At 35.3% G+C, this 12,149-nt stretch overlaps 1 protein-coding gene across 8 annotated transcripts in view; it reads right to left on the bottom strand.

Annotated features, from left to right (window-relative positions):
- Positions 1-12,149, bottom strand: part of PTPN4 (protein tyrosine phosphatase non-receptor type 4) — a 116,030-nt gene that overhangs the window by 12,637 nt on the left and 91,244 nt on the right. For all 8 annotated transcript variants that reach the window (XR_012831084.1, XR_012831085.1, XM_075711703.1 and 5 more), the window contains 7 exons: positions 8,618-8,777; positions 5,533-5,616; positions 5,391-5,447; positions 3,846-4,002; positions 2,165-2,331; positions 637-727; positions 490-551 (listed from right to left, as the gene is read on the bottom strand). Coding sequence is in view for 6 of the 8 variants with exons in the window: in XM_075711703.1 (XP_075567818.1) it covers positions 490-551; positions 637-727; positions 2,165-2,331; positions 3,846-4,002; positions 5,391-5,447; positions 5,533-5,616; positions 8,618-8,777 (778 nt within the window). In the remaining 2 variants the exon portion in view is untranslated. The remainder of the gene's footprint in view (positions 1-489; positions 552-636; positions 728-2,164; positions 2,332-3,845; positions 4,003-5,390; positions 5,448-5,532; positions 5,617-8,617; positions 8,778-12,149) is intronic.

A 12,149-nucleotide genomic window follows, 5' to 3' on the forward strand; every position in this document is an offset into this window, starting at 1 on the left:
CACTAGCTTTTAAAATACTGATCTTGGAATTTAATTTAATCTCCCTTTTTTGTTCCTGAAAGGGGAAGTAAGTAGCTGTAATTCTATTATTACTGACAATGAAAAAAAACCCAAACCAACCCAAAACCAAAAAAACCCAAAAACCACCCAAAAAGATGTGAAAGGAAGTGCTGCCAGATCAAACCTTTATTGATGTTGAACACTACTGCCACATTAGTAATCAGAAAAGAACAATGAATTCTCTGGTAGAGGGCTAGCTTCTCTTAGCATCTTTTCTTTTTCTTAGTTTCATTTATAAAAACACCTGCCACAAAGCATTAGCAAGTAAGTACATCTACAGCAAATTTCAAATCATCTGACTACAGGTTTATCAGCCATTCTAGTCTGAGCCAGATTTACAAAAATGTTGGGTTTTTTTTAATCAACTTCTACATCAAAAAACTCAAAAACTACTTAATGTCGGAAGCTCTTTTGAAAAATACTACTCACATTTATATAATTTGCATTGATGTAATCTTCATTACTCTTTAAAATAACCCGTGTAGCATCATCTGAAAAAATTTTTAGAAAAATGTTACTTACATACTAACCACAGTAAAATACTTTTAGAACACATATACAAACACACATACTTACAAGGCGAAATGTCTCTGTATCTATTTTTGGAAATGTTTTGAGGTAATCTGGCACAAGACATTGTCATTCCAGGCTTTTTCCTATACAATTGCTAAGAGACAAAACCGATGGTCAGACCATAATAGATGCAAAAGACCTGTTAGTATATTATTTGCCTAGAGGTGCTTTTTAGAACAAACTACGGAGCAATGGTAGCTTCAATACACACGAAAACACTTTTCAAAAGAAAGCACAATGAATTTAGTTATGCTGTGGGATCACTGAAAATAATCAAGACATCGTCACAATTCGTTTAAAGACAAACTGAATGTTAAATTTCAAGCTTCCGTAAGAACAATGACCCAGAGAAAAGTCAGTGTTGTATACTGGTAAGGCGATTGACTAACAGACATTGCACACAGTGATTTGGGGCAAGCAGACTGTGTTGTGTACAGGCATCTACCTACATTGCAGCTGTTTCACTTCCTGCCCCCCGCCCTGATGTCCTTCCTTATTTCAATAACTGGAGAGCAAATCCTGGGCTACCTCTTACTTTTTCTGCACAAAATCTCCTTTGAGAGGTTCCTGCCCTCTTATGCCTTAGTCATATATTGCCACAACCCTTGTGCCTGCAAACAGTATCAGGTTCAACAAAAAGCACTTTAAAAAATTTTAAACACTGAACCTGTTTGGGAGACTGAAAATGTATGGTTACAGAGGGATTTTAAATAACTTTGAGAAAATCTTTTATTTTTGTATATAAAAGCAAATTTTACCAAAGTTCTTGAAGAACAGTATATAAATATATTTTTAAAATATATGTTGCAATACGTAATGCTAGGTCTCCATTTGGTGAGGAATTCACAGAATTCACACTGCTGTTTTATAAACCTACCACTTCCTGCTTTAAGTCACTTGATCTCATGCATAAAGATGGAATATCATCAAGGCACAAGTTAGTGCTAAAGAAAGACTATCGCTACCAACAGCTTAGGACCCCACAGGAAGTGCACTGTTCTTTCGAAATGTGTCATAAAAAAAAAAAACAACGATTTATAAAAGACTTTGTTACATTAACCCTTAAGATTAGGGTTGTATTTTCCATTGGTAATTATACCTTCCCTCATTGAGACTGTCCATAAAATGTCAATGGCTCAGCTGTCATTCAGTTTCTACAGTAACTTAGATATGGAATGAAGGTCTGAGTACAGAACACATGTTTTGGTATACATTTTTCCGTCTTCATCTTTATCAAAGTATTTTATTAGCATAGGTCCCTAATAATCACAAAAAGTTGTAAGTAATCAGTAAAGCTATTTGTAACGAACAACACTAAACACTAGTTATTAGGATTATTCTATGCTGTAAGTTTATACATACAATACAGGATTGGATTTTTTTGTTATTTTTCTGTTGAGAGTATAAGACAATTGTTTTGCCAAAAGACGCTGACTCTACTGAAATTTAACTGAAATCTGCTCTGCTTAAAATAATTACTATCCCAAAAGACTTGGAAATTGCACACAGCTACAGGCAACACGGTACTCACATCGAACTGAGCCAAAACGGTTCCAGTGATAAGCCCCTCTGCTAGCTGAATCATGGATTCCCTCAGAGCATTATCGTCTTGATGGACACCATCAAGTGGAGATTTCTCAGGGATGTACTGGAAGTCAGGCTCACTCTCCAGCTTCTCTTCCACAACATCATAGACAGCTGTGACAAATGTATGAATGCTCTGACTGAACATGCTGTTTGGCAAGTAAAGTTAACTCTAAGTCATTTAGTTAAAGCAGCACAAAAGACAAGTGTTTTTCCTGTAGAAAAATCCACATTTATTAATACACTGATTTGAGTCCCCATCAGCAAGGGCAAGTAGCCTTTACTGATCATTATAATCTATGACAAAACTTTTTTTTTTTTTAATAGTAATTTTAAGTGAAAGCACACTACCGCCTGCTAAAATTTTGGTCAAGACTCATGTTATACCCTACTTTTTCTGATGTAACTCCCTAATCTCAGATTCTCACATCATGCCTCTGAAGTCAGTTTAGTTGCATTTACATTTTTACTTTTAATTCACTTTGAACTGATTTTAGGATTCAGTAATTAGGGCAAGATGTGCAGACCACCTGAGAAAATGGCATTAATATATGCCATTACAATGCTATCAATGCTGTACATGTGCCCTGCCTAGAAATAATCTAAAAAAATAATATACACCTTCTACTACACATGAGAGAGACATATGCCATTCGAAAGCCTGTTTTTAAATGATATCCCATGCCCATGGAGGAGGAAACTGGCAATTCCTCACTTCTACAACTCAAATGTTTTTATCCAGAATACAAAGATAATCAACACACAAGGGAAAACTGGTTTAGTAAATTTGTAAACAAAGCTAACAATTTTATCTGAAAAATGAAGGAAGCACACAAAAGCTGCAAGAGAACTTACACACAGAATGGCAGCACAAGTAAGTGGGGTGTACAAATAAGTGAATGAAGGAAAAGTTGTTTATGAGGTGGCTGAGGTACTCTCCTAAAGTAATTTCAATTATTCTGATTAAACATCATTATTCTTATTTTGCTTTTTCCACTGCAACGGTATTATAATTGGGATGTGCAGCGGAATTAAATCCAGTGACCATCTGCTGGCAAAGCTCCAACAGTGTATTTCATTAATATATTGCACAAGCTGTTACTTAGACCGCACTTTTAGCACTTTGTTCTATTAAGCCCCCTCAAGCAGAAAAAAAAAAAAATCCAGTCGTTCTGGATTGTTTTAAAAACATAGGGGAGGATTTCGCATAAATCGACCTCCAAAGTCATCCAAACGCTGGGTGTTTCATGAGGGGTTTTTTGTTTGTTTGTGGTTTATTTTCCTTAAGGGAATAACAGCAACCTCAGAAACTGCATTCAATATCCACAGCTTTCTGGACATTTTTATCAATATGAGTGAGAACAAAATTTAAATTAGCTCTCTGTCAGAAATATTTGATCTCTGACTTTCCTATTAATTTTCAACACCTAGTTATGCACAGCTCCTTAAGAGCATGGGATTGATCAACATTTGTACAACACATTGTGTTGTTGCAATTCCTTTTCAAGGAAGAGAGTTCCTTCTTACAATGATGTTAAGCATTCCAGCTCAGGACACAAACCAGAGGTTAGGAAATTAACGCAAGGTGTGGATTTTTTTTTTTTTTAAATTATGTACAAATCACTCACCATTGGGTCGAACTAGAAGCACAAGTTCCCCTGAGTGTCTCTCACAGCTAGCTTTAATAAACATAACAACTTGATCATGGGTATGTTCTGCTATATCCCTGCCGTTAATCAGTACAACCTGGTCCCCTTCATTCAAACGAGGGACACAGAGATCAGCCTGCAAGGTGGGGGGAGAAAAAAAAAAAAAAAAAAGAAATCTGCAAAACAAGCCATTTCCAATTTCTCACCTTAAAATAGCAACTTAAAGTAACTATACTTGGGGACTTGAATCCTAACAGCCTAGTTGCTATGGTTGCTGCGTTGTATTCAAATGATAAATTTACGTGTTACACAATATGTAAAGCGGTGCCATTCACATGAACAAATCAATTTGAAACTGGGAAGTGACTGTCATTGTAACATGTCTTTTGGCAGCTGTTACTCCACTCCTCTGGTTGAAGTAGAAAGCTCCTCTGTTTGAATCACATTTTGTATAGCCAATTAAAAAGCAGAATGTTCTTATCTTTAAAGGTAAGGGAGTAACATGGCAAAGCCTTGTCCAAATCAATTTCACAGGTTTAAATGCTTCAGGTGTGATATATTGCAACTGTAATGACAAGAGTAAGACAAGGACCAAAGACAATGCACAAATCCCAGTAATCCCAGAGAGAGGCATCGGGTAATAAAAGTCATTATTATAATCACAGGCTAAACGTCATTGCAGAAAATAAAGAGCACATGCCATCACCAAATATCTTCTCTTTAGAGAGTGGATGTTTAAAGCATTCAACCAAAATTATTTATGTTATTAAATATTTCAGAGATAATAATTAACAGGGACAAGAACAATGCTCTTGGCAAATATTTTAATAGTTTCAAATAGTCAAAAAAAAAAAAAAAAAAAAAGCTGTACTTCTTAAATGTTAGCAAATAAATGGTTCACTCAACTCTAAAAGGTATAAACAGAGCTCACTCCAGTCAGCTGAATACCAGGTCAGTATTTTTGGCAATCAACTGACAAAATATTGTGCCTAGCTTGAAGACACTATTGATAGTTACTAAACACCAGTAACAACAGACAATCAGACCTGATGAATGATTCATGATGTCTGATTTTAATCTAAATCTTGGCTTTATTCAGCTACATCTGTCACTAAAATAACAGAGATTTGCTATTTTAGTTATTTTTAACATACTAAAAGACTCTTTCAATATATAATTTATGTGAAATCATATGAATGCCTATATTTAAAAAATAGAGTAAATGTCTTTTTAGCATGACACAGCTCAAGAAACAGTACATACTGAACCTCTGAACTCCCTGTAACTTTCAGGAATTAGATTTTGTTTCAGTAATAAAAAAATATTTTTGAGGATTGAAGAACTTTTAAAAATATGTTATGTAGCCCCACCAAATTCTTACTGCACATAATTTGCTTTGTTAGGATAATGGTATATAGCACAAACTAATTTTCATAGGCAGCTACGAAATAATTTACAGTTTTGCATACATACTTCAAGAAACACAGATATTTCCTACCAAGTTTGGTTTTTTTGATAACTTACAGGTGTTCCTGGAGCTACCCTGGACACTATTACAGGCATCTTCTGATCGTATCCACCCTTTAAAAACAAATTAAATTAGTAATAAATCACAAATATCAGAAAATAATCTTAATAGACATGAAAGAAATATATGTACTGTTACCTTTACATTGAAGCCAAACCTTCCATTTTCATCTGGTTTCATTCTGATCATAACAAGATTGTCATGGGGGACACCACCATTGGGCTAGTAAACAAAAATTATATTATATTAATATATATTTTGTTCATACTTAGAGTTTGAGGATATTGTATGTAATAATTCTGCAGTTTCCTCATCATTGCTCCTGGATGCTTGAGAAAACATTAAGCAATATTGCAAACATCTTATCCTGAGTTTTGCATAGAAGGGAAAATTTACACATTTAAAAATCTTGGACGTAACTGAGTTACAAGTGTGCTCTGTCAAAGCAAGCTCAAAGTAAGAAACAGTATTAGAAAAGACTAATTGGCTTCAAGCAGTCTTAAGAAAAACAGTTTACTAGATGGAAACTCCTTAAATTCGTTTTAATTAAGACCACAGTGAAAAGCCTGCAATAAGAATGTAAAATGGTGAAAAATAAGGTAATTGAAAGTATATTTTTGTTTCTATTAACAGCAATATGACGGTAGTAAGCAAGGACAAGTTTGGTAACAAAATCTTGGTTCCATATCCCGTATTCCATTTCCAGTGTAGTGGAGTATGAGGTGCAACACATGCTCTGCACCGATCAAGCTCTGACAATTTTAGCTGCTCGCTTTCTGGTTTGATTCTGATCACACCACCACTGTTAAAGAAACTACAAATAAACTGGGGAATACTAGATACTATTTTAATCTGGAAAAATCAACTTAGTGCCATTGAAGGGATTTTTAGTTTGTTCCCGTCAATATTTATTTCACAGACTGACCATTAGCTAGTATTTCTATAGTTTCTACGGTGAGGATGCAAAGTATTATTAAAGAAATTTGTTTCAAGGAAGTTTTCAATGTTACTAATTATAGCCAAAGCATAAGACTCATGTTCAGAAAGGAAGAAAACAAAAAACCCCACTTCTTAAAGCAAACATTTCTATATGTAAGGAAGTTCAAAACCTGCAAGTTCAATAGGTAAAAGAAGTCTGCTCAACTTGGCTCATAGAAAGTTAACTCAGCTCTTGGTTAAAACAAAACACACACTGCCCCCCCCCTAGTAATGAAAAGATGAAAAATTTGGGGAAGGAGAGGAAGGTAACAGTGTAAGGTATATTAATGAGAGGGAAGGTTGCTTAATAAGCCTGACCATACCAAATCATTTTAGCCTATGTTCACTGGCTCATGTTCCTGGGCAGAATGACCAACCACCAAGCGCTCACCTGCAGTGTTTGGCAACTTTTGTGTCATTGCATTCCCCAGACAAAAAGGGAATAATTATTTCCTGCTTTAACAGGCTATTTTGAGCAGCAGTTTATAATGAAAAACCTGAAGAGACCACTGTATGTCATCATTAACCTGTTTGACTGAAGGGACTCCTGGCTACACCTGTTTTCAAATACTTCCAGACATTCTCAGACTGGATACTTAGGGATTGCAGAGTAAAGAGTTGTCATGCCCATACCTGTCCTACTACCTTTCTAAACAGATTCTCCATACATACAATAGATAAAGGAAATTCAATAGCTAAATGAAGTCAAAATGGCAAGGGGTCTTCCTTAAAATATTGGAGACGGAGCAGCAGAAGAGACTTTAGTAGTGCAGGAACCTGAAGTGCATTCTGGTCAGAAAAGCAACTTTGAAGGTAAAAGAAAATAAAACAAAACAAGCAAAAAACAACCCCCAAACCCAACCCCCAACACATTCCAAATACTAAATTTACAATTTCACAAAATTTCAGGGTCATGCTGCATTCCTTCTTCTCCAATACCCAAAATAAAAAGCCATCGGCAGACCAAATGAGATCTTCAATTACAACAGTGTACTGCCTTAAGCAAGGCTGCATGAATGTGGCCCATTGGACCACAGCAAATTGACAATGCACAGAGAAAAAAGAATCTCATTCTCACGCAGCTGTGTTGGTTTTGCAGAACTAAAAAAAACAACTGAGAGTTATTTTTGTCAATTTGGTAAAGATAACTGAATACAGAGCAGTAAAGCTTGATGAGTAGTTTTATCTTTCAAAACAGAACAGTACTTTAATATGACTCAGGTAAGCACTGACAGAAGACAAAGCTGTTAAAAATTGTTTCATTATTTGATTAAAGCAAAATTTTTTCACAGCATTCCCAAAATGCTCATAAATTTACAAGTTTCACTTTTGTGTGTTTTATTATTAAAGCCCCAGCTATGAAATTAAACATGGGTTTTATGGGAATCTTGACTTTGTAATGAGGCCTGAGAGAACACCCTAGGCCTAGAGTTCAGAATGCAAATAAAAATAAACCAAAGACTTTTCTAAAATTTCAATTTGGGAGATGACTCGTAATTTCAAATGTCTGAGGTTGGCAAAACTGTTTATACAGTATTGTTACGTCTGGATGTTAGACAGTTTTCCCATCCTGCAAAATGTTTCTTGTCCCGCATCAGTATAAAACCAAGAACCATTTGAAAACTTCTGGAAGGACAAAAATCACAAAAATAGTCAGCAAGATCTCGCCTCAGTCAGACAACCATCAACTGACTAGCTTACTCATTTAGCACGTGCTTTAAGTGTGGAAGAAGAACTTTTGCTCAGATTTTTACATTCGTTGTCACAGGTCTCTTGGTAGAGTCTCCTTCCTAGAAATTGTGATGAGAAATGCAACCACAGATTCAAGAAACCTCTCCTGACAAAACTGCTCTAGAAGCTGGTAGGCACTTTTAGTTTCGGCTTTTTGATAAAAGCTAGGTTACACACCAATGGTAGTGTCTGCAATATCTTCTTTAAAATTGATGGTAAATGACTTCTCAAAGAAGAGGTTAATTAGAAATTTATGCATGTGCTGAAAAGCTAATGTCCAAAATGTTTGCATATCCATCCCAGTGTAGTAGTTTGATGACAACTGGCAAAGGACTACTCCAGCAGGTGGAAGAAATAATGTGAGCTAGCAAAGAGGCAGTATGTATAATGGAAATGCTGTAATGTAATGCACAAACACAACAACTCTCTGAAATGCATCAAAACCAAGCTCATGAAAAGCATAACTATCACTCCGATAAAAAGCAGAATGGTCAAACTGGATCCAAAAACTTACTGTGGATTTTTCAGGTGATGCAGGAACATCAAATGTTTCATTAATATGGTTATCCAGTTCTTGCTGTGAGTGTGAATGATGAATCTGGTTCCAACTGTTCTTTTTAAATTGTTTGGGTGGTAACGCAGGAGGCTGCCCATCTATAGGAGTCTCTTGAGATCTAAATGCCAAAGTAGAAGTATGAAGTGGAACAATCATGAGATACTGACAGTTCTTTCAGGGTTCCAAATAAACTGAAAACGCTAGAAGAAACTCAGAAAGCTTGAAAGCTGAATATCTGTATGTATTTTTAGAATCTCAGAAATGTACTGTGGTGGAATATACTGGCAGTGCACGTTTGGACATGTTACTGCTTTTTTCTTGACAAGCAACTGTACACAGAACCAGTTCATTTTTTACACGACTTTTTTTTTTAAAATGGTTTTAGCACTCTTAACTGACTTTATACTGGAATATTATAAAATTCACTGTATTTATACTCTGCATTCTTGCTAAAAAAAAAAATCATTTCTAAAATAGATACTTCACTTAATATGTTTTTCTCTGTAAGAAAACCAATTAGTTTGCATCTTAAATTAATGCCAGCAATTTAAATCTTAAAAACAGACACAAGCAGCATAAAGCGCTCCCACACTAGTTTTTGGGTTTTGATCTAAAAATAGGAGGAGTGCAAGTTGAAGACAACCCAACTGTACCCCTACATTTATTTGAAAAGCCCATTGGAGATGACTGTTAAATTTTAATTTTTCAGTTTAAAAGTGTATGTATACATTTCAAGAGAACCTTGGTTTTCTTCCCCCCTCTCGAACATATTCCCTTTTGAAACATGAGCAGCTTTGAAACATTTGTAAAAATGGCATTCATCGCATGCATTTTTTAGTTGAGTTATAACACCATTACTGAAGATGAAATAGCAGCAAGTTCTATTTCTGTTTTAGATCTGCAAGCACTCTACTCTAGATTAATAAAAATGTTCTCTGTGTTTATGTATAATATGGATAATTTCCTTTATTAGTCCTTTTGGAATAAAAGCTTAACTGTATAATTTGTATTACATAAATATGATTCATCTTTCATTATATGGCTTTATATTTAAGAATTAAGAAGAACATTTTGAGAGGCCCAAAAGGGCAGTTAGCACATAACTCCCATTAACTTCGTTTGAATGCCAGTGTCTAAATACCAGCGAGGATACATGCCTTCCTCCCCATGAACCACATTAAAAGGTATTATTAAGTAATTTAAAGACTTACGACAACAGCCCACTGATACTAGCGGCAAATCCCAAAACCACCCAGAACGAAGTTACAGGTTACAGCTAAATCTAGAGAGACCACTACCAACCAATGGGTGCCTCCGTTCTTCCTTTCGCCCACACTCATGGCCCCTTCCTTGAAGCACTCCAGTACTCCTCCCTTGGCTAAGGCAGCTTACCAAGCAAGAAAAAATACATTGACTTTTTGGATAAGCCTCGGTAGCAATCTGCTGGTTCAGCAAGGTGAACTGGTTCATCCCAAGGTCGACCACCATGTGGGGTGGGAAGTACACTCCCAGAAGCCAGAAACAGGACACTGCCCCTTTCAGTATCGGCAAGCTCGGAGCATAACATCCCTCTAAAAAGCATGGGTAACCACGTGAGTAGTCCTACTGTATTTAACTGGTCTAGCCACAGTAAACGGTTAGCAGGGTAGGACTCTCATTATGACACAGCGTAACATTTCAAGTTGCTGCAAGTTAGAAAACCTAAGGCATACATCAAATTCCATACTGTATAGTTTGTTTCTACACAATTAAAGGCAGGCAGATACCAGGTACAGGTTTTCAAATAAAAACAAAACATCAGATCACGGTTGTCTACAGTGATTTCAAATAAAGGATGAACCTCTGTCAAAAAGAATGAAAATTGAATGGGAAATGGAACACTTCACTTCGAAAACCCACATATTTTCCATTTCAGTTTTAAAAAATTTAGTCAGTTTTCTTTGAAAACAAACTATTGATAATTTTGTCAATGTACGAAAACAGTACATTTGAAAAGGTCCTAACAATATTTTTTGTATGTTTTTGCTTATTTTCAACTTTCAGAAAACAATTTTTTTTCAGGCAGTATTAAAAGAAAAAAAAATACTAATTATTCAGTATCTGATGTCTGAAGAATCTCATGTTCAAAACACACTAGGGAATAAAAATAACATTTCTTAACACTTTACAATGCAAGTGAAAAGAGCATATCATCCTTATATTTTATTTTTCAGGATAAGCAGCTTTTCTAAATTCATTTTTTTTGTGAAGAAAGAGAAAAATATGATGATTGCCAACATTTGCAAAACGAATTTTCAAGGCAGCTATAAATTATTTAGACATTGACTTACAAAGGTCACACAGAGCTTCTTAACTGCCTATGTATTTATTCATTCAAGTCTGGCCAGCACAGATTATTCAGCCTTTTAAATGAAGGGCAACATAGTTACGTATTTGCCTGCAAACAATTACTCCTGAGAGTTTAAAACGGAATAAAAAAGGAACAGAAAACATAAACAGAGACCCAAAAGAAGTCATTCCGATAAAAGTAAAAGATGGGATCCTATGCTTGATTAGATGTCTGTACATACACGTCAACAAACACAAATAAATTCCTACTGAACATACAAACTTAGAGAAAAGATTTGAAAAGTTACTTAAATGAGCATTTTAGAAGCAGCGACGCAAGTACTGTAATATATTAGCATAATGAATTGTGAGAACTAACAATCAAGCCTTGGGCAAAAACTTCATTGCTTTATATTTGCCCAGTCAGCTTTGAATTTCCTTATGAATGCTTAGACAATGGCAGTGAAAGCAGCCTATTTTGCAGGCAAAGCAGCTCTCTGTAACTGCATTCAGCAATTTACATAATAATAAAATAACACACAAACCCTGGCACTGACAAGCTTTGGGTATTTTTGTTACAGATATCCGGTCTAACCTTTTTATGTATTATGCAAAAGTTTCATACACAACCCCATAAATTTATTAAACTAAACACATTATCACGTGCTTTTGTAATTTATAATTAACTTGGGGAGCTACAAGCAGAAGTGTCTCAATTTAGTTTTGAATAGCACATGCAGATGAAGAAAAAAACGTGGAATTAAAGGTTGTATTAGCTAGGCTAATGCAAGCTAAGCTAAGGATACTTCCTTCTAAAGTGCACTGAAACTCGAATTTCTTTTGCTATGTTGTCTCCAAACTCAAAGAGATCACTAAACCTACTGCCTGTCAGGTTAGCCCCTCTGATTTTCTTACATATGTAAATTTGATCAATAAATAAGACTTTCCAACGATTTAGCAGATGCACTACTCGAATCTTTTCACTCAGAAAGGTCAAATTGTTTAAGAAATAGCTTTTTGGACTGTAAAACAATATCGTTTTAAATTATATAGCTAATATGAACTTCATAACTACTGCTTTCTTTCGTAAACCTCAAATCTTGAATCAGTAACATCACCTGAAACTTTCAGAAGACCCTAATAAGGTTCATGTATTTTTGAC

Source organism: Pelecanus crispus, chromosome 5 (genome assembly GCF_030463565.1).
Source record: "Pelecanus crispus isolate bPelCri1 chromosome 5, bPelCri1.pri, whole genome shotgun sequence".
Taxonomy (NCBI): Eukaryota; Metazoa; Chordata; class Aves; order Pelecaniformes; family Pelecanidae; genus Pelecanus; species Pelecanus crispus.